General features: G+C 35.8%; 3 protein-coding genes across 3 annotated transcripts in view; 1 reads left to right on the plus strand and 2 right to left on the minus strand.

The window, feature by feature from the left end:
* LOC134654120 (probable G-protein coupled receptor CG31760) overlaps positions 1-13,811 on the minus strand; it is a 117,896-nt gene extending 104,085 nt beyond the window's left edge. Inside the window, exon 1 of the mRNA XM_063509561.1 lies at positions 13,199-13,811. The gene's annotated coding sequence lies outside the window, so the exon portion shown is untranslated. The remainder of the gene's footprint in view (positions 1-13,198) is intronic.
* A 3,624-nt stretch (positions 13,812-17,435) lies between these two features.
* On the minus strand, positions 17,436-18,378 carry LOC134653836 (uncharacterized). The gene is made up of 3 exons (XM_063509198.1): positions 18,221-18,378; positions 17,974-18,153; positions 17,436-17,653 (listed from the first exon to the last, which is right to left on the minus strand). Exons 1-3 carry the CDS (start codon positions 18,267-18,269, stop codon positions 17,436-17,438), a joined length of 447 nt encoding a protein of 148 aa, XP_063365268.1. The 5' UTR covers positions 18,270-18,378.
* A 330-nt stretch (positions 18,379-18,708) lies between these two features.
* LOC134653837 (uncharacterized) lies at positions 18,709-19,709 on the plus strand. The gene is made up of 3 exons (XM_063509199.1): positions 18,709-18,882; positions 18,970-19,131; positions 19,458-19,709. Exons 1-3 carry the CDS (start codon positions 18,822-18,824, stop codon positions 19,682-19,684), a joined length of 450 nt encoding a protein of 149 aa, XP_063365269.1. The 5' UTR covers positions 18,709-18,821; the 3' UTR covers positions 19,685-19,709.
* The last annotated feature ends 2,776 nt before the right edge of the window (positions 19,710-22,485 follow it).

Consider the following 22,485-nt stretch of genomic DNA (forward strand, 5'->3'; position numbering starts at 1 on the left):
AATATTATATTGGTAGCTCGTCCTGCCTGATTCACAAAATAATGTAAATTTCCAGTATTAACTTGGCTTCGATCTGCGTAACAGCTTTGTGTTACTAGAGATCAAGCTTTCGCTGGTTTTCAGACGCCGCTAGAGGCATTAAGCGATCAAAGTAAACCTAGACGCGTGGGCTGGGCTGCAGATGCGGTACCTCTAGGGAGATAATTTAGTCACCGATCCTATTTTACATACTAGGTACCCATATCGAGTTCGGGTTAAAACTCATCTTTAGGATACGCTAATAAAATTTTTAAATAGGTACCCAATTCTAAGTTCTAAGTTTAAAAGTGTTAAACTTTGATCATTCATAAAAATCATAAAGCCTTCTCTGCGGCAATGCCACATTGAGCATGTTAAATACTAAGGTACCCACAATATTTTTATATTGATCATCATTTATCGCATGTTTGAAGACCTTTTCTACGATTCTATCATTTATTATTTTAGTTTCAGTTGCGTTGTTTCAATTTAGCAATGCAATGCAGTCCTAGTATTAAGCTCAATGCTCTCGTTCTGTTAATTAACGAAAACATGTCAAACTTCCCAAAGTAATCTTTGAAAGAAGATGTTTTCTGAAGCGATGACTATAAACAGCGGGGGAAAAGCCCGTTCAGCAAAGGAGCTATGGCGCCCGGGCCCTCAGGCAAATGCACCGGCGACCTGAATCGCGTTACGTTGAAAGGCGCGATTATGCAAGACTTCGGAATGCTATTAAAAGTAAGCATGATGTAAGTTTTCCTGCAACGAGGGAAATATTTATAGCAATTGCGTGAGGTTTTTCTATGATGCCGCAGTAAATGTGTGAATATTTGTGCAGGTAAGTAGAAAGACCTGTTTCATATTTGTAAAGGTTTACAACGTACTTTATGATGTCAGACTATTATTTATTTCTTTTTAATGAATCCATGAATAAAAACTTCAATCCCTTCTTCCAATTTTCCTTGTCCTTTTCCCGTTATTTGGGGTCGGCTCTCCTAGTTATACTTCGCCAGGCTAAATGCATTTTTTAGGGTTCCGTACACAAAGGGTAAAAACGGGACCCTATTACTAAGACTCCGCTGTCCGTCCGTCCGTCCGTCTGTCACCAGGCTGTATCTCACGAACCGTTATAGCTAGACAGTTGACATTTTCACAGATGATGTATTTCTGTTGCTGCTCTAACAACAAACACTAAAAACAGAATAAAATATAGATTTAAGTGGGGCTCCCATACAACAAACGTGATTTTTGACCGAAGTTAAGCAACGTCGGGCGGGGTCAGTACTTGGATGGGTGACCGTTTTTTTGCTTATTATGCTCTATTTTTTGTTGATGGTGCGGAACCCTCCGTGCGCGAGTCCGACTCGCACTTGGCCGGTTTTTAATATTTTTTCATTACGTGGATTTCCTCTTCAGTCGTTACAAGTTGCTTAATTTAATTTAGCAAAAATGTTATTAGGTTTTAAATGTTTTAATTCATTTATTTTCTTTTGACGTATCGCGGTCTAAATTTTGCATGAATCTCGGATGATCGGTGGAGCGTCTATCATTTAATTAGTAGGTTGGTTAAGCCTACCTACCTGCCTTTGAAACAATGTGCAGAGGGGCGTGTGTTACCCCAGTTGTAGGAAAGGATGGAATTACGAAAGGTAACACTGTTTATTTATGTTCTGTTTGTGTTTTTTAGGTTCTCCCAATCAGCAAAACCGAGCGAACTCCAATGATTTAAATTGATTTGATGTAGGTTTAATAAGGTCGTAATACTAAATTCTGACTCTGTTCAAACCACATTTAGGGTTCATTTAGACGGTGCGAGAACTCGCATGCGAGTTTCATTACATTGCGTCATTTGATAGGTCGGCTGTATTGACGTAACCTCAATGGTCCGCAATGTAACTTAAATTGTATACGAGTTCTATTGAATGACATTTTAAAGAATGCGCCGCGCCGTCTAAATGAGCCCTTAGGTACGCGAGATGTATTTCTTTAAAATGTCATTCAATAGAACTTGCTAACTATGTAAACAAAAGTTACTAGTAAACTGACATTCAGTGTCAATTTTAGTATGGTGGTTTGTTTACATAGTTAGCAAGTTCTATTGAATGACAGTTTAGTAGGTATACCCAAGTAGTGAACTTCTACTTAAATCTCCAATCACCATCTACATTTTTTGGCAAAAGAAAAATAAGTTAATGAGCTCTATTTCGATCATTGTAAATTTAGACAATTTAGGGCCAGTTGCACCAATCACATTTGACAGACTGATTAACGTCAGCCCGCGCGCCCCAGACAACTTTCCATACATATAAATTTAGCGAACTCTTTAACGATACGAACAGTTTGGTGCAACCGACCCTTAATAGTATGTTTTTAGGGTTCCGTAGCCAAATGGCAAAAAACGGAACCCTTATAGATTCGTCATGTCTGTCTGTCTGTCCGTCTGTCCGTCTGTCCGTCTGTCCGTCTGTCCGTCTGTCTGTCCGTCCGTATGTCACAGCCACTTTTCTCCGAAACTATAAGAACTATACTGTTGAAACTTGGTAAGTAGATGTATTCTGTGAACCGCATTAAGATTTTCACACAAAAATAGAAAAAAAACAATAAATTTTTGGGGTTCCCCATACTTTGAACTGAAACTCAAAAATTTTTTTTTCATCAAACCCATACGTGTGGGGTATCTATGGATAGGTCTTCAAAAATGATATTGAGGTTTCTAATATCATTTTTTTCTAAACTGAATAGTTTGCGCGAGAGACACTTCCAAAGTGGTAAAATGTGTGTCCCCCCCCCTGTAACTTCTAAAATAAGAGAATGATAAAACTAAAAAAAATATATGATGTACATTACCATGTAAACTTCCACCGAAAATTGGTTTGAATGAGATCTAGTAAGTAGTTTTTTTTATACGTCTTAAATCGCCTAAATACGGAACCCTTCATGGGCGAGTCCGACTCGCACTTGGCCGCTTTTTTTGACTTCACTGTCACAGAGAGAAGTCGTCATCGTTATTGATCACAATTATTAGTTTTAGGTATACTAAGTTTATTTACATGACACTAGGGTTTGCACGACGGATCCGAAATGTATGGGAAGATCCGCGGATCCGGATCCAGATCCGGATAATTTCATACATTCCGGATCCGGATTGCAAACCCTACATGCCACCCAGGTGGGCGTTTTTTTGTTATCCCCTATACTTTTTTTTCAAATTTGGGATTTTTTATGTTATTTCTACTCAGAATCACGAGCTCTTTCTATCCTAATAGGAGAAAAAAAGTGTCCTAAGGTTTTTATTTCCATTACGTCACCATTTTTCATAGACTTTGTATGGCGGTCGCGGAATGGAAAGATCGAAAAATGTATGGAAATTTTTGGACACTTTTTTCTCCTATTAGGATAGAAAGAGCTCGTGATTCTGAGTAGAAATAACATAAAAAATCCCAAATTTGAAAAAAAAAGTGTAGGGGACAACAAAAAAAAACGCCCAGGTATGTATTCGTAAATATAACTAGCTGTGCCTTGCATTATTTACGAGAAGTAGGTACATAAATAAATCTACGCATTTCACTAATTCGCCAATCTGCACCACGGGAAGCCAATCCAACGCCATGAGTAGTATTTGTATAACATCCAAACTCCGTTTTCATGTAATCATAGGTTGCACATTCCCAATTTGCCGCGTCATGTTGTACCTCCAAAGTAAATATTTATCACCCCCCAGTGACATTCGCTTTGAATATTTATAAAGCTCCCAAATAAACACATGTGATTTTTTACGATAGCTACACACCCCGAGAACCTACACGTGAACCAATCATTTGCATATAAAGCATTTAGGGATCGGTCACAGATAGGTAATTAATTACTTCTAGGTATCATGAAGTCGAAAACATAAACAACGACTACCGTCTGGCCACGAGTTCCGCGTACTGAACGTAATATGAATTAAAAAAAAATTAAGACAGGTAAGATTTAATAACACAAACATTAAAAATGCTTGATGAATGCCCTATGTGGGTACGCTCTATCAAAATAGCGCACTTAGAAATATTAATTAAAACGTAGTACCTAGCAATCCAAAACCCAAAACATAACACCAGCAACGTGCAGCTCTATAACATTTGCAGTACGGATATGATGGTCGTTCTTGTCTACGTGACAGCGTGATAAAACGGTGTCCGTCACTTTCTTTCCCACGGTGTTAAACAGTGACAGTTATTTTATCACGTGGATAAAGATGGATAAAGCTATCCATAATAGGCTGGCAGGAAATGAAATCGTCTATCTATGTGAATCGAAATTAAAATGCAACGAGCGGCTGTATATCGAATTGTGGATTGACGTAATGTTAATGAGAATAGGTCACGTTTAGGCTTGAAAAAAGCTTTAAACGTAAATTTTTGTGGTCCAGTTTGATTTATAGTTTTTTTTATTTCATCGTGACTAAACTTACTTACTCGTATGTAACCTAGCTTCTTATTAAAATGTAAAATAACAATACTTTGTAATGGCCACGTAGCTGAGGTGATCTAATAACACTGCACAATTAAATATGATAAAATCGATATACCTACCTATTAATTAAACTCGAAAAATATTACCCTTCTTTCAATTATTTATCTAGATATTCTAGAAGTTGTTGTTTATTTATTATTTAGAATAAGTCTACAGTTAGATTATTTTATACTTGTCTAAGATACGCATGACCTTTCTAACTATGTATTATGTACTTATTGTACATTGTACCTACAGTTAGGTGATTCACTCGTTCAATCTTGCAAATTGATTTGAACTTGTGTTATTTGTCAGCATGCACTCGACACACTGTCCGTAATTGCTTTTGTGTGCAATTGCATCCTGTAAGAGGGATATTATAAGTAGACTATGGAACACCAGACATTGTCATGATGGCTTGATGTATGTAGACAGTGTTGATTAAATAAAGATAACTTTTAATAAAAACATCTTCTTATTTACATGGCGCAGTCGAATCTAAAGTGAACGAACGTGAACAGTATTAGGAGAAGTAAATGGGCGCAGTGGTTAGTGATGTGAACTTATAAAATGGAAACTCTAAAACAACCGCCGCCATTATCCCTACAAGGAGATCCATCGGAAAATTATAAAAAATGGCTACAAAGATTTAAACTCTATTATACTGCCACGGGGGCAAAACAACGATTAGATGAAGAAAGCAAGATTGCTTTATTTCTTCATTGCATTGGTGAAGAATGTATAGAAATTTACAATAATTTTGACAATGAAAAAATTAAGACCTATGAAGAGCTCGTTGAGCAGTTCTCAAAATATTTCTTGCCACTAAGCAATGAAAGTATCAACAGAAATGTCTTCTTTAGACGTAAAATACAAGAAGGGGAGACTTTGGACGAGTATGTCAACACATTGAGGACCCTAAGTGCAGACTGTAATTTTGGAACACTTAGGGACAGTTTAATAAAAGATCAGATAATTAGAGGAATTAAAAAGAAAAATGTTGTGGAACGTCTACTCAAAGAATCTGACCTGGATTTGCCAAAATGCATAAAAATTTGCAAAACATATGATTATACAGAAAAACAAATTAAGGACTTTGATGTTGAAGAACAAGCAGTAAGTGTAGTAAAGAAGGACAAAGGCTATAGTTATAGATCTAAAGAAAATACTGATCAAAGAAAACAACCAGAGAGAAGAAATTATGGATCAAGAAATATGAGAGATCAATCTGAGGAAGCAGGTACAAGTGGATATCAGCGGTCACAGTCTACTACCAGACCTCCATGTCACAGATGCGGCTTTGTACATGGTTTCAAGTGTCCAGCGTTTAATCAGGTTTGCAAAAAGTGTAACAAATTCGGGCATTACGGAAAAATGTGTAGAAATGTCAAGAATGTGAATGTAGTAGATCTGTCATCGGATGAAAGTGATATTGTGTTAGGTATGGTGCAAATTAATTCGATTCAAAGGAAAGAAGACTATGAGGCCATTCAAATACATGGTCACATTATAGACTTTAAATTGGATACTGGTGCGGACTGCAACGTGCTTCCATTAAGGTATGTTAAGAAACTCGGATTAGAAAATAAAGTGGAAAAAAATGCAAATAACTTGTATAATTATGAAGGAACAGAGCTGAACTGCGTCGGTAAAATTAAATTAACTGGAAATTTTATAAATAATAGACAAGTACAATTGAAATTCTATGTTATCGACTCAGTTCGCCCGATTCTACCAGTGTTAGGTCGTAAATCAATATTCAAGGAAGAACTAATGGAAAGAAAATATCTAAATTGTATAAAAAATGACTGTAATAATCTCACAGAAAATTATAAAGAACTGTTTGATGACAAAATTATAGGCACTTTAAGTGGTTCAGACTATAAAATCAAGTTAAAAGAAAATGCTCAGGGCAAAGTGGAATCTTGTAGGAAAGTACCAATATCATTACACGAGAGCTTGAAAAGGGAATTAGATAAAATGGAAAAACTTCAAGTTATTTCAAAAATAACAGAGCCGACTGAGTTTGTTAGCAATATAGTTATTGTAAAAAAACCGAATGGGAAAATTAGAGTTTGTTTAGATCCAGGAAATTTAAATAACTGTATTATGAGGGAACATTTCAAATTACCTACCTTTGAAGAAGTGTCTAGTAGAATGGCAGGTGCTAAAGTATTTAGTAAACTGGATGCATCTACAGCATTCTTTCAAATTAAACTTCATGAGGATAGTGCTAAACTGTGCACGTTCTCTACACCTTTTGGTAGATATTATTTTAAACGTCTACCATATGGGCTTTGTTCTGCACCAGAAGTTTTTCATCGTAGATATAAAGAAATTTTTCAAAATATAAATGGATGTGAAGTGTTTGTTGACGACCTAGTAGTATATGGTAAAGATCAAGCAGAACATGATGAACGTTTATTAAAAGTATTACAAATGGCAAAAGAAAATGGGGTAAAGTTTAATTCAACTAAGTGTGTATTTGGAAAGTCAGAAATAGAATATCTAGGACACCTACTGACTAAAGATGGTATAAAGCCTGATCCTACAAAAATAGACTCTATAATTAAAATGGAAAAGCCACAAAATGTAAAAGAATTGCAGCGCTTGTTAGGAATGATCACATATGTGGCCAAGTTTATACCATCTTTATCACAAGTTTGTAGTCCTCTAAGAAATTTAATAAAAAAAGATGTAGAATGGTTGTGGTCAAAAGAACATGATGATTCCTTTTGTGAACTTAAAAAAATATTAGTTTCAGACCCTGTGCTGCAATATTATGATGTCAGTAGACCAGTGAAATTGTCAGTAGATGCTTCAAAAGACGCTCTTGGAGCGGTATTATTACAAAATGACTTACCGGTAGCTTATGCCTCCAAATCCATGACCAGCACTCAAAAATTATATGCTCAAATTGAAAAAGAACTCTTAGCCATTTTATTTGGATGTTCTCGCTATCATCAATATATTTATGGTAAACAAATTGAAGTTGAGACTGACCACAGACCCTTAGAGTCAATTTTTAAGAAACCCATATGTGATATACCATTAAGATTACAGCGCATGCGTTTACACTTGCAGAAATATGACATAATTGTGAAATACAAACCTGGAAAAGACCTTTTGATAGCTGATGCATTATCTAGACATAATTTAAAAACAAATGATAATCTTCTAGAACAGGAAATTGAGGCTCAAGTTAGGATGGTTGTGAGTTCTTTACCAGTAACAGATAGGAAATTACAAATTTTTAAGGATGAGACAAATAAAGACACAGATTTACAACAAATAAAATATTACATTTTGAATGGATGGCCAAGTATTAAAGATATTCCTAATAGTTTGAGACCATACTTTACATTTAGTGGAGAACTGTATGTGTGTGATGAACTGATTTTCAAGAATAACTGTATTATTGTTCCACAAACCTTAAGATCAGACATGTTAGAGCGTATTCATTACAATCACATGGGATTAGATAAGTGTAAGGCTAGGGCTAGATCATGCATGTTTTGGCCGTTCATGTCAAGAGACATTGAAAATAAAGTTTTGAATTGTAGTACATGTGATAGGTTTAAGAAAAATAATATAAAAGAACCTATGCAAATTAGGGAAATGCCAAATAAGCCATGGTGGCACTTGGGTACAGATGTATTTCACTATAAAGGAAAAAACTTTATAATTGTAGTGGATTACTATAGCAAATACTTTGAAGTGTCAGAATTGAAAGATTTACGACCAGAAACTACAATAGATGCATTGAAAGCTATCTTTAGTAGATTTGGGATCCCTGAATATTTGTATAGTGATGGGGCGACTAACTATACTAGTATCAAATTTAAAGAATTTGTTACTAGTTGGGGTTTTGTACACAAAACAAGCAGTCCTACCTATGCCCAGTCTAATGGATTAGCGGAGAGATATATTCAAATAACTAAGAATCTTTTTAAAAAAGCTGATTATGAACAAAAAGATAGATACTTAAGCCTGTTAGAATATAGGAACACACCAATTTCAAAGGAATTTAATTATAATACGCCTTCAGAATTGTTAATGGGCAGGAAAATTAAGGGTTTGTTGCCTAGTATTCAGAAACCTAGTAAAGAAAATTGTAATGTGCAAAAAATATTGTATGACAATGCATGGAAACAAAAACAGTACTATGATAGAGGATCAAAAAACTTGGCAAAGCTAGATGAGGGTCAAAAAGTTGTATTACTTAATAATAATAAACCTAACAGCTATGCTGAAGTAGTGAGAAAAGATAGCAGACCCAACTCTTTTCAAATTAAAACAGAAACTGGACAGAACTTGTTTAGGAATAGAAGGTACTTAATAAATTGTAAAAATCAGAGAGAAATGAAAACTGTAAGAGATAGCCCAATATTGTATAGCGATGAGGAGGAACCGTTGACAGTATTTGAAGGGTATAGAAGAAATAGTATTGCTGATATGACAGATGATAGCTATGTTTCAGAACAAAGTAAGAATATTGTTGATGTTCAGAACTACACAGAACAAAATGAGAATGGTCAAAGTATTGCTAATGAAAATAACAATTCTGCTATAAGAACTAGAGCAGGCCGACTGATTAAGAAACCTAGCTATCTCTGTGATTATCAAACTGATTGAATTTGATAGTTTATGCTTTTATATGTGTTTTAATTATTTAGCTATTATTGTAAAAAGTCTACTTGCTAGTAGACAGACATGTCATGGTTGTAGCTGCTTGAAAAGAAAGGGGATGTAAGAGGGATATTATAAGTAGACTATGGAACACCAGACATTGTCATGATGGCTTGATGTATGTAGACAGTGTTGATTAAATAAAGATAACTTTTAATAAAAACATCTTCTTATTTACACATCCTAGATTGATAAACTACGTAAATATGTGTTGAGCCAGTTATATACAATATATGTAGGACGGAATACATTGTAATGTAGGAATAAGTATAAGTAATTCTGTCGTTCTTTTACGTTTAATTATACGGCTAAACTATATAATTTAATAGACAGAAAGGGCGGTCATTGACGAGGTACTTGATTTCGAACAATACTGGCAGACGGAGTAGAATGGGTTCGAAGAAGGGAGGTAGGCCAAAGAAAAGGTGGCGACTGTTTGAGCGACGATATGAATTATGAACAGAGAACCACGTTCGACGTGCTGCCTCTCTATCGCACTTGTAAATTCGTACGTAAGTGTAACAAGGAGGCAACACTTCGAACGTGGTTCGCGGTAGGCCCTCAGAGGGGATATGAATGAAAAGTTGATGGATGACATCGAGGTACCTACAGAAGACAAGAACATGCTCCGCTGAACCCAATTATAAGGTTAAGGGCAAGTAATTATATTTTGAGATCAACTCTAGAGATGAAACACTGACGGGCGAAGTCTCAAACACAGTTTATGAAAATAACTATTCTACAGAAAACTATTCGACATTTCATGAGCAAATGACAAGCCCCGTTTAGATGGGCCCAAGAGCTTGCATGCGATTTTCGTTACATTGCGGTATTTGGTCGATGGACTACAACTACATTATTATAAATATAATTTGGCAAACAATTTCCGTCGGTAGAGAATTTAAAAAATATAGGCGCGAAGGGTGGTCCAATAGAACATTTTAATTTCGCGCCTTTTTCTATTGATAAAGTGGGTTTGTCAAAGTATAGTTAGCAATGTATCTAATATTGCATGCAAGGGGGCCGATTTTTGAATTTCGACTGTTCGATTTCGTGTATTTCGTTCAATAATATCTCCACTGCTAGGCATTTAAATTCTACTAATAGAATTGAAATCGAGTGGTCAATACCACTAGATTCCAAATTTCTATCACTCGTATTTCAAAAATCAGCATTTAGCCGTTTACCACCGATTTTCGAGTGACGAAATCGAGCGATCGAAATTCAAAAATCGGCCCCCTGTTCTCGCACCGTGTGTTCTCGCAATTTAGAAGCTAAACTCAAATTTAAATTACGAACAGTTATTGTCCGTGCCCTGCCCAATAATAAATGCGCATTTTTTCCTAATGTTGTACGTAAGTACTCGAGGCTTTGCCTGCCAACGACGCGACCTGATGGCTAACATTAAAACATTTCCAAATAACTCAATTACACTTTTCTTTTTCAGGAAGAACAAAATTACGTCTTTTCTTGTTTCTAAGCGCCACCGGGGCAACGAGTAAGAAAATATTAAACAAACGAAAAAGAAGGGGAGGTAAAACGTAAAATATTACTGTCAGAAAGGTCATTCGCTTCTGACTAATGATGCCTAATTACGATTGTCTTTTCCTCATCAGTCATCACTCATATTTTAATATATTTACAGAAACAAACCTAATGAAGATACTTGTGATAAGCTTAGATATAAGTACATAATTGTGTGTTTTTAGTCTTAACATATATTTTATAATAATATTATGTTGGTTTCAAATAGTTGTGGACACCTATTTGAAAAAGATGGGACTGGTGGACTGTATGATTGATGAATAAAAGTGAGTTTTACCTTTGATATTTCTATATTTCATTACGTTTTATGTTAATATTTACAAGGATCAGAAAACCACAGCGTTTGACAACCAAACCAATGAATCTAAAAATCTGATGTGTCAGTTTCTTCTTTTGAATTTATAATCGGAAAGAAGAATAAAAACTCTAAAGAGTCTGCAACACTATTACTAAAACGTTTATCTGTTTGACATTCCTATTTAGATACTTAACTCATCATCTTCATCTTCCTCGCGTTGTCCCGGCATTTTTGCCACGGCTCATGGGAGCCTGGGGTCCGCTTGGCAACTAATCCCAGTAATTGGCGTGGGCACTAGTTTTTACGAAAGCGACTGCCATCTGACCTTCCAACCCAGAGAGTAAACTAGGCCCGTATTGGGATTAGTCCGGTTTCCTCACGATGTTTTCCTTCACCGAAAAGCGACTGGTAAATATCAAATATTTCGTACATAAGTTCCGAAAAACTCATTGGTACGAGCCGGGGTCCGAACCCGTAACTACCGACCTAAAATATTTTGTAAATATACTTACTTATTGATTATACGACTATACAAATCAAGAGTTTAAATTGAGGTCCTAGGTCCTTGTTAATGATAATTTGATAAACATTTAAACGATTATTGTTTTTCTGTGGATACCGTGAATACAGTAAAGAAAGAAATGAACAAAAGATAAAGTAGGTAAAATTATTGCTAAAAAGGGCAAACTTACTAAATCATCTTAAAGATTATTCGTTTACAGGGGTAAGAACACAATAAAAATTTAATACGCGCCTGTTCTTGGGGATGGTCCTGTATAGGGTTTGCACGACGGATCCGAAACGTATGGGAAGATCCGCGGATCCGGATAATTTCATACATTTCGGATCCGGATTGCAAACCCTAGTCCTGTAGATTTGTAAACCACTCGAGAACGAGTTTCGATAAAATTTACTATAGAAGAAACATCGATTTAGCTAGGTGGTTGCTTTGCTAAAATGCCTCAGATATTATGTCGTTTCCTCATAAAATTAAATCAATTTGGACCTAATAAAGTCACAAGTCTCTGTGCCTTGAACATAACTGGGAACCTTATAATGTAATAATAAAGTCCAACGAAGGTTGATCGTTGATCAACAATTCAGTTAAGTTTTGATTGGCGCCCCCTTTCAACTGACGGTGGATCAAAGAATCGTTAATAGAGTTAAACTCTACGAAGACCGCGCTACTAGTTGAATTTATTAGCTCCCGTTAAATTATTTTCCTATTAACATGTTTATGTCGGATTGAATACATACAGATGAGTCGAGAATAATATACTTAGGTAGGTACTTATAATGGACATCCGCAAGGAATAAATCGTTTCTACGTACTTAACTTAACGAGACTTAAGTAAAGTTATGGCTATTCTTGGATTTCACATCAAAATTTCATTGAATAAAGTCTTGCTGTCATTGGATGATTAAGTTTACCTACACTAAAAACAATAAAATGTCATCATCATAATCTTCCTTGCGTTGTCCTGGCTTTTTGCCACGGCTCCTTGTAGCCCGGACCCCGCCGTCAGACTTGATAAAAACGATAAATTTTATCAGATTATATGTAATTTAATTAAATATCAATCCTGATATTACCGGGTCACTCACGTATTTTTCTATCTATTTTACCGACCTTTGACCCGTGAACGTGTCTCGTTTAATATAAATATAGATATATTTAATATTTATGTCCGACTCTTTCGGGAATTTTATAGGTAGTTAGTTAAAATCTCAGAGTAGGTAGGTACCTACTAGGTAGGTGGAAAATATTGTATATAGGTATATACAATATTTTCCAAGGTAAATCTAAAATAAGCTCTCAGCTTTCTATTAGTTTTTCGCGTTTGACAACCCTGATTTTTATTTCATTGTCTAACCAGACATTTAATGCAATTTCACAAAATATGTTAAACTTAATTTAAGATTAGACAGTCATATTGAAATTTCATTAAATCATTAGGTATTGAAATATTAGAATAGAATTTGACATTTAAATTCCTCGACATACCTGCTATACTTATTGGTGCGTCCCTGGCGAGGCGGTTAGATAACGTCACGCTCCAGGCTCCCAGGCCAAAGGTCGTAACCTTTAACCACCGGCCCTCTTCAAAACAAAAACACCAATCGATAATGACAAATTAATAAAAATATACTTACGCCGAAATTCGTCACAGCTCCTGACGCGATGTGATTTACTGTCGTCTGTTAGCACCACTAATCGTTCGCTTATGTATTCGATTTGTCAACATAACACTTTATCACTCAAAATGTCCCGATATTTAATTGCATCACTCGACTGTTCGATTGGCTCTCTGTGCCGCTTGGTTATTTAATCATTTTGCATGAAACGGTTCTGCCGGTAGCGCGGCCGGCGACGCGCGGTCTCACCCACAGTTCCCTGAAAACTGAAAGAGAAAAGCCTGAAGCCTACGGGAAACTGGAGCCTGGGAGCGAAAAACGTTGAGCGTCTGAGAGGACCCGGGACATACTGCCGGCTTGCTCACTCGTAGTGACTCAGCCGTGAGTCAGAGTAGGATTGACGGATTCCTAGGTTCGCTCGCCAAGCGGCGGTGCGCCCCGAAGTTAGTCGGTAACGGGCGCCCGCTAGCGAAAGCTCAATGAACAACGACAATTCATTACATCAGTAGGTATATGAAAATGACAATTCTGAGATGCTTTTAGTGCCCTTCCGCTGAAGCGGTTTAGCTTGAAGTGCATGACTTCGTTTATCATATTCAAGCTCTTTTCGCGCGGTGGGAAAATGTTCCTTCGTTGACTATATACCGAAACTTATCTCGCCATTTTTGCAGAGACGTAATTTTACTTAAATTTAGGTATTATTAAGCGATTGATATACATACTATACCTAAGTATTTTTATATAAGGTATTCCCGGGCAATTAAGGCATGTTGGCAAACAAATAATTGGAAATATCCTTTATCTATGATAAGTGTTGTGTAAACATAAACAAAAGCGACCTTGTTTCATGTGAAATTCGAGATTATACTGTATACCTACCAAGTGAAGTCATTCATTTAAAGTGAATTAAGTTATTAGGTTATACGTAGGTACCTAACTCGTAACGTGAACAAGTATAGCAAGAAACTAAGTTTTTTTCGAGCTGTATGTACCTACCTACATTTTTTGATAAAGAAGTTTTAATTAAGTAAGTAATTTAGATCTTAGGTTACTTAAGTTCCATAACTGTCCAATAATGTATTTAGAGATCATAAACTTTATAAACCCGAGCAGCAATAAAGGCGAGTAGCCCCTGCGTATAAAGTTACGCGCCGTAAAGCGCATTTACTCAACTTTACGGCTTTAATAAGTGCACAAATTCTAGAAAATTTAAAGACATATTTTATTTATTTATTTTTAGGTTTAAACTCCGACGGTGGTTTCTGTGACAGAGAGGTCCAGTCGCGGAAGCTGAGGACTTTCGTTCAAAATGATAAATCCAACCTCAGACATCGGAGGCCTATCATCTCTTTATTTATATCGTGTAGTATTTTAAAAGAAGCGTCCATTAATTATATGAAGTGTTGAGGGGGAGGGGGTCTCGGCAAATATCAAGTATTACATTAAAATATGTTTTAGGTAAATCAGGGCAGTATTATACAGGTACATACTACTGACCCTTACAGGATTAGACAGTATGGGTAGCACAGAACAAGGGTACGTGTCGCCGCCGGTTTTGAGCAAACGCTCGCATGCTACTCGCCCGCGCTGACCGAAAAACGAAGTAAACATGCCTTTTGCGCCACAATAACCTTCAGATTAAGAAGCCAGACATCAAATCTGTCTAAAGGAGGCGTATCCATTCACCACGCACACAAGTTTTTACTACCGTTGCGCGAGTGTTAGTAAATGTGGAGAGGAACGAGCCGCGACACCGGTTCCGATACTAACTGCGCGCGATAGCCATTCTAACCTCTTTAATATGTTCTGTGATGGGTAGCCTGTGTTTGGAAATAGGTACATAACTAGTTGTGATGACGATCCTATATAGATTACATAGGAAGCGTTATCTGGATGTTTATCAGCATTACTGTGAGCAAACATGTTTGTACACTTTTAGGCCATTGGGTATAGGTACTTAATACGTATCTAGTAGAAAAGTAATAGAAAGTAGTTAGTAGTAGTTAAAGCCAAAAAAATAATTACTCCCCACTGTACGTGTAGGGGAGGTGCCCCAATTTTTTTTATATCTACTTTTCATTTTACTAAGTATAGAAGTTATAACCACGGAACCCTAAAAACCTACCTTACGGGATGACAGATGCCACGAAAAGTCACGTGACTACTTCCATACACTATAGTTTCGATCGATTGTCGGCTTGGCTATGCCCCCAAGCCCCCCAACCAACCTTACGTACCATGAGTAGACACTTGACGTTTACGTAGCGACTGCGTAAACTGCAATTCCCTCTCTGAATAGTCTGAATGCGATCGAGTTCACGCAGAAGCTAACGTAAATGTCAAGTGGCAACTCGGGGTAGCCGCGCAAGCCCACCAGCGGCCGCGACCGGATTTGAGATGGTACTATTATATGATACAACTTTCACATAATCCATTTGTTCTCTCTACCTCGTTTATTTAGCATTAGAAAAAAGGTAAACAATTTTGAAGTGTCTTTTTATTGAAAAACACTTGAAAAAAAATAAGTTACAGGAAAATTCTAACAATTATATAGCAAGGATATATATGTAGGTACTTACATTGTTTTGCCTTAGTAAGTAGGTAATACTTTTTATTTAAAAAAATGCGTTTTTCTACAAGGCGTGTCAAGATTGTTAATCATTTTTCTAGTGTTAAAATAACGAGGTATAGTATAGTTGTATGTGTATTTATTATAAGTATATAGGTACTCCTCTACCGCAATGTAGACATTACAAACTAGATTTATAATGAATAGATTGCTAATAGATAACTTAACAAAGCTATATACTCTTTTACCATCGTTTGGGAACCAAATCAATTATATTGACCAGCATTTAGCATCATTAAATATCATTATGCCTACTATCTATGGTTTGAGCCAGTTAACAACGCAAATGCTTGTTCGATAAATTAGCATGCTTATAGTTATACGGAACGTTAAGTCAGAATAAGAGGTTCATTGTTAGAATTTATACAAGGATAGTGTATAGAGTCCTCTTTATTCATATATAAAAATGCATAGTTTGATAATAATTCATAAATATTAATTAATTTGATAGAGATTACTTCTTAATCATAGGTTTGGGAATGTTTATGAAATCTTATTTATCTTGATAAGTATAAAACAATTGCCTGCATGAATAATTTGATAAGTAAACAATATAAATGAGATTCTCAAGTCACAACACATAATAAAAAACACTTACCTACAATCTACAGTGAAAATGTATTAGTATGCTAAGGCATGACATACTATTTTATACTTACTCTATTAAGGCATTTTGTTATTACACCACTAACTCTACACTGTCTTAAATCAAAATTGTGCAAAATTTACACTTTGAAATGAGAAAAAATTTATAATACCTACTAAAAAGCATCTTTACTGAAGACAGTTATAAAAAGTTAGCATAAAATGCAGGTATAAGTACTAAAAACTAAATATAAATTGGACGGAAAAAAATTATAAGACACAAATACAAGGCCTTGACATTTACTTACCTACTCTATTGATAAAATACATATAAGTATGGTATCTATCATTTCATTAAAAAAGTTAGTTTTAATGTATACCTAAGTACTAAAAACTGAGAACTAATAAAACGGACGGAACAAAATGACAACATTACATACAAATTTACAATATTTAAACTCTTGTCATTTTCTAACTCTATTGAAAAATACATATAGGCACAACAAGTTTACACTTGTTTACATAAATGGTCTGTAAACATTCATAAAGTGATAGTTTCAAAGTTAACTATGTATAATTTTCAAATTGGTAATGCAATTGTCAATTTTATATAATATGCAGAAACGCTAATACTTGTTACTTGATACTATAATTACAGGTGAACACCTAAGAAATAACTTTCTTCCATTATCAGATAAATTTTAAAGAATTTAAAATATTATTAAAACAGCTACTTTTGGTTAGAATCCAACTAGAATCCAATTATAGTGGGCATTATTGTTTTAAAAAAATCATGACCAATAAAGTATTTTTGAACATGACATTCATTACAATAGTATAATGGTTCACTAGGTTCACAAACTGGCCAAATAACATAACAACTTTAAAATAGTTTATAGCTATTCTTCTGAGTGCAATGTGTATTAGAATGTATATAACCACCAGTAATGATTATGCACAAATGCTCTTTCAGCCTTTGAAGATACTATTTAATCTTAATGCCAATACAATTAGGTAACTTGGAAACTACAACTTAGTACATCACAAAACAAGTTTGTGCAAGTACGCTAAAACTATGGTACTCAAAGTCAGTGCAATGGAAGAGGTAATGAATGATGAACCGTTGCATTCGTCCGAAGCACAGTAGCACTCCTCCCAATAGACGCCATTTTCATACACCCCCCAGTTGCACACTGTGGTCACTCCAGTATCTGCTATTGAGGCACAGCGGCGAATCACTTGACGCCATCTACCATCCCCTGGAAAGTACATAAAAAATAAATTAACTACATTATTTAACTATTTGCTAACATGTACAATGATCTAACATGTCAGTATGGATAAAGATTAGACTAAGTGTAAGGCCTGAGTGGACGCTAGAGTTGGGCGTGCAGCGGGGCGGGGCGTGCGGCGTGCATGTTAAACAAATGCAAACGTATAGGAGCGGCCTTAGTGCACGCTGCTCAAATCCCTTGGGAGCTCGACGCCACGCTGCACGCCCCGCCGAACGCTCCGCTTCGAGCGTCCACTCAGGCCTTATACTTAGAGTATGCAACCTGCAGCTACTCAAACTACTTACAAATAAACCCTTTAGGCCCTTGCTGAGTCAGTTTCATGCAAAACGCTCCCTGTATATTCGTTTCTTCGCTGTAGCAGTCAACTGCTATGTGACTCTCTTTGTCGAATGACTTATAAGCGCCGCAAGTATCTTCTAGCAAGTTTTGGGACGATGCACATTGATAACATCGTACGCTGAAAACTAAAATAGTTGTTAAATCAAAATGTCTTTATAGATTACAGGACATTTATGAATGAAATCTGTTTACCTGCTGGCAGTGTACATGCGAAAATCAATACACTGTATAAAGTTGTCATATTTAAAATATAATCTTTAACAAAGCATGAAAATAATTAAATTGTTTCACAAAACAAAGTCGTAAACTCAACACACGACAGTTCAACAGTTTTGAAACAGAAATGAATGAATGACAAGAATGAAATGAATGATCACACCCAATATATAGCGTTGTGACCACAATTTGTATGATTTACGGTTTTTAGCTAGATCTAATAGTCTTCACAGACAACCGCACCGCACGTATCGATAGTGTGTAACAAAGAATACAATACTCATTAGGAGGTGCGATGCGGTAATGTGTTATGCCTTGAAGGTAGTCAACGGACGCAGCTAGAAGTGAGAGCGAAAAAGAACTATTTTGACCGCACCAAGTTCGCGGTTCGGTACGCCCGTCTGTAATCGCTTTAAAGTTGAACACAGCGTCATATATAATCTGTGACAGCGTGCTTTCTTTATCTGTGGTAATTTTAACATCTGTCAAACTGAAGACAAAAAGTTAACTCCAAACGTTCGCCTAAAATTTATATTTTGTTAATTCGTGTATGAAATCATTATAGATATAGGAGAAAATGACTGAGTTTTTTAAGATTATGATCTGTCTGACTATCATCTTTGCCTTGGCGCCATACGGTAATATTTGAAGTGATTTAATTGAAATTTCGTTAGCCGCACCACACCCATTATGTTTAGGTTGTTATGGTTCAATTTTGATTTCAGCGTCTGCAATAAAATGTTGGAATTGTCGATCCAACAATGATCCCAAGTGTGCTGACCCTTTCGACAACAGTACCGTACCGATAACGGATTGCGTGCAAGAAAAAGGACTGCCTCATTTGCCGGGCGTGAGGCCGACAATGTGCCGCAAAATTAGACAAAAAGGTAAATTCAACTGATAGAACACATTCTGATTATGTATTTAAATGTCATTTCCATCCCTTTTAATAGCAGTACGCGTTGCACCGCTCCGCCGCTACGTTGGTTCTGCGCCGAAGTTTGAGTCGTGTTTTCCAATCAAAAGCCACCGATATTGATGATAGAGGAGTCAAATTATTGTAGCTGTAGCCTACATCCGTTGAGAAAATACCCAGCAGAAACCCAAGCTAGTTTTGCTGACCATAGTTTTTCTTTGAGACCTACCTGGCCCTTCATAAACATTATTCTCTAAGTAAAATGTACATTAATTGAATACTTTTGTGGTTTTTCAGTAAACGGAGAATGGCGCTACTTCAGAGACTGCGCATATCTTGGTGAGGTGGGCATCCAAGGGGACGAGAGATTCTGCCTGATGAGAACTGGTACTTACAACATATTCTTAGAGTACTGCACGTGTAACAGTAAAGATGGTTGTAACGCATCATACATGATCACACCGACTCCTGTAATGCTGTTGCTGCTGGTTGGCATCAGTTGCTTGTTGAAGTTGTTTTCTTAGTAGAAAATATCAGTTTGACTTTAACCTTAACCATAGAGAAAAAAATACATAGAGTGCTCACTCCATAGATCAGTTTTAGTACCAAAAAGACTATTAGCATCTAGTATCGAGTAGCGGAACTATCAGTACTGCTACTTGACAATAGATGTAGCACCGACCGGAAAGTCTTATGCTGTTGAGATAAGACTTTCCGGTCGGTGCTACATCTATTGTCAAGTAGCAGTACTGATAGTTCCGCTACTCGATGCTAGATGTAGACACTGAAATTAATAGTCTCAACTGATGTATGGAGTGAGCACTCTATGTATTTTTTCTCTATGCCTTAACACTAATCTACAAAAACATCACTTGCATAGTAACGTCCAAAACTTGGTTTTGGATAATTTATCAGAATTTTTCAATGTTTCACTTTAGTTCAACTTTTGCTATTCAAATAAGTGAAACTCAGTGAACATATCAAATTATGACTAATGTTTCAGACCATAAAAATATAGATGAATTCACCTATTTCTATGGTTAGAATTAGTAGAGTTAACATAAATATTCCAAGATGAAAACTAGAATTACTCTATAAGTGAAATATTGCTTTTTTCCAAATTGATGCCTCATCACAGTCTTCTATTATAACAGTGGCAGCGTGTCCATAAAAGCCGATTTCCACCGGCGGCCGTTTTTGGGCGTTTGACCAGAGTTGTAAAGGAAATATGTAAGCCAAATTTGCCCCGGCTTGCCTATGGATATGTTTGACGCGCCGCGGCGCCGCCACTATTATAATCAGTAAAACTGACTGTTATTCATATGATCATGACATACAGATTTTTTTGTATCTTATATGATTTTGATAGACTTAAATTATATATAAAAACTATAGCTAGTACAAACCTCTTGTGTGTGTGATCTGCACACATTAAAAAGTTATACTTCTTAGGTAAAAAGCAAACTTGACTGAAATAATAATAACACATACACACTTGTGCCTAAGCACATGAAAATGTACATGTAGTGCCTTCTAGACTAGACTTGTTGTGAATCTCATATTTCTGTACAAACTTTAGAATGAGTAAAATATTATAATTTATTATGTAAGTATGTATTCAGAATTTGATCTTATAATTATGATTAAATTTACCTACATCCAAAATATATTTATGGTGTAATATAGATTATAATGTTTTGTGACTTCATTTGTGAAGAAATTTAGAAATGTATATCTATAAGCATAAAATCTGTGGCAATAAGACTGCACTCCGTCCATTGCTTTTTATATTTAGTGACTGTAGTTATACTTCAGAGCGCCTACCGCGAACCACGTTCGACGTGTTGCCTCTCTGTCGCACTTGTAAATTCGTACGTAAGTGTGACAGGGAGGTAAGACGTCGAACATGGTTCGCGGTAGGCCCTCAGGTGTAGAAATAAACTTTTTTACGAAATTATACCTAATCTTTATATAGGTACCTGAAACCTACAGTTGCCTACTCCCCAGAAATATTATAGCCACGTGTGCAACCCCTCTGGTTTTGCAGGTGTCCATAGGCGGCGGTAATCGCTTACCATCAGGCGATTCGTCTGTTCGTTTGCCCCCTATCTCTTAAAAAAAAATGGTATTGGCCAAGTGGCGTTTCTGCCTCTAGGCTCCATTTCAGTGTAGGATTATACGTATAAGTACGGAATTTAAATCACTTTAAAATCAACAATCAAGCCGAGCACAAGTAGGTAAGTAAGCAGGTGTAAAACATATTAAACATCGTATTAGGCTAGGTTAAACTTTATTAAAGTTAGCACCGTTCTTTAAATTAGTAAGAATTGTCCAGATAGTTAATTTAAACAAATAAACAGAGATTACAATACCGAATTAAAAACTGTCACAATAAAAAAGTCCGCCTGCGCAAGTAGTAGATAAGTATTTTTTACGTTATTTAAATGGAAAACACCTTTGTTATTAAACTCAACACAATATTTACAACTCATACATTTCACTAACATTTATAACTTATCAATAATATTCATTTTGCTGTTGTAAAATGTAGGCAATGCATTGATTTATTCTTAGATACATTTAATCGTGATTCTTACAGAATTTTTTAAATTACTTACTAGGTACTCAAGCTATCTACAAATATAACGTAAATGTTCTAGTGTGAATAGTAGGCTTATCCCACCTTATTTAGCTACACTGGTACTGGTAGGTATATAAAAATACATTAAAATGCTGGAATTAATTACAAAACAACAGTTAAGTAAGGCACAGCAAAGGCTTGTTCGAATAAAAGTTTATAAACATAGGTGTTCATTGTTGAACATAAATCATCGATTAAAAACGTCTGTGTTATTGTTTAACAATGACTTAACTGTTTACATTACGGTGGGTAACTAATTTGGTTCTTTTCATGGAAGTATAGCGAGCAAAGAAAGATGTAATTATTTTTACTTACAGTAATAAGGTAATCTGTGACCCTTTATTTACTGACGGTACTGCTATGTAATAAATTATTCTTTTGCCATAGTAAACGAAGCTTTCCGATGTTTTGATATTTTACGTTGACCACATGTAAAGCATACATTACGAATTCCACAATCATAAGCGTGTTTAATTTAAAGGTGAAATATGTAATTTTTAATGTTATGTAATATCTACCTATTCTCAAGGCTATTCGTACACGTATCATAATAAACTAACTAGCTGCCTATATATTCCTATGCATCTGTATAATTGCTATGTATCTTTCATTTCAACTGCGTAACATGTCAGAACACCGGAATTCCTTATCACAAATGCTAAAACAAAACCGCGAGAATCAGGT

Source organism: Cydia amplana, chromosome 14 (genome assembly GCF_948474715.1).
Source record: "Cydia amplana chromosome 14, ilCydAmpl1.1, whole genome shotgun sequence".
Taxonomy (NCBI): Eukaryota; Metazoa; Arthropoda; class Insecta; order Lepidoptera; family Tortricidae; genus Cydia; species Cydia amplana.

Bases quoted from the DNA above. Each gene is read 5' to 3' on its own strand.
- LOC134653837 (XM_063509199.1), top strand. From the start codon at position 18,822: ATGACTGAGTTTTTTAAGATTATGATCTGTCTGACTATCATCTTTGCC. The intron at 18,883-18,969 runs GTAATATTTGAA...TTTTGATTTCAG, and splicing joins CTTTGCCTTGGCGCCATACG to CGTCTGCAATAAAATGTTGG. The intron at 19,132-19,457 runs GTAAATTCAACT...GTGGTTTTTCAG, and splicing joins CCGCAAAATTAGACAAAAAG to TAAACGGAGAATGGCGCTAC.
- LOC134653836 (XM_063509198.1), bottom strand. From the start codon at position 18,269: ATGACAACTTTATACAGTGTATTGATTTTCGCATGTACACTGCCAGCA. The intron at 18,154-18,220 runs GTAAACAGATTT...CAACTATTTTAG, and splicing joins CGCATGTACACTGCCAGCAG to TTTTCAGCGTACGATGTTAT. The intron at 17,654-17,973 runs GTAAGTAGTTTG...TGTACTTTCCAG, and splicing joins AGGGCCTAAAGGGTTTATTT to GGGATGGTAGATGGCGTCAA.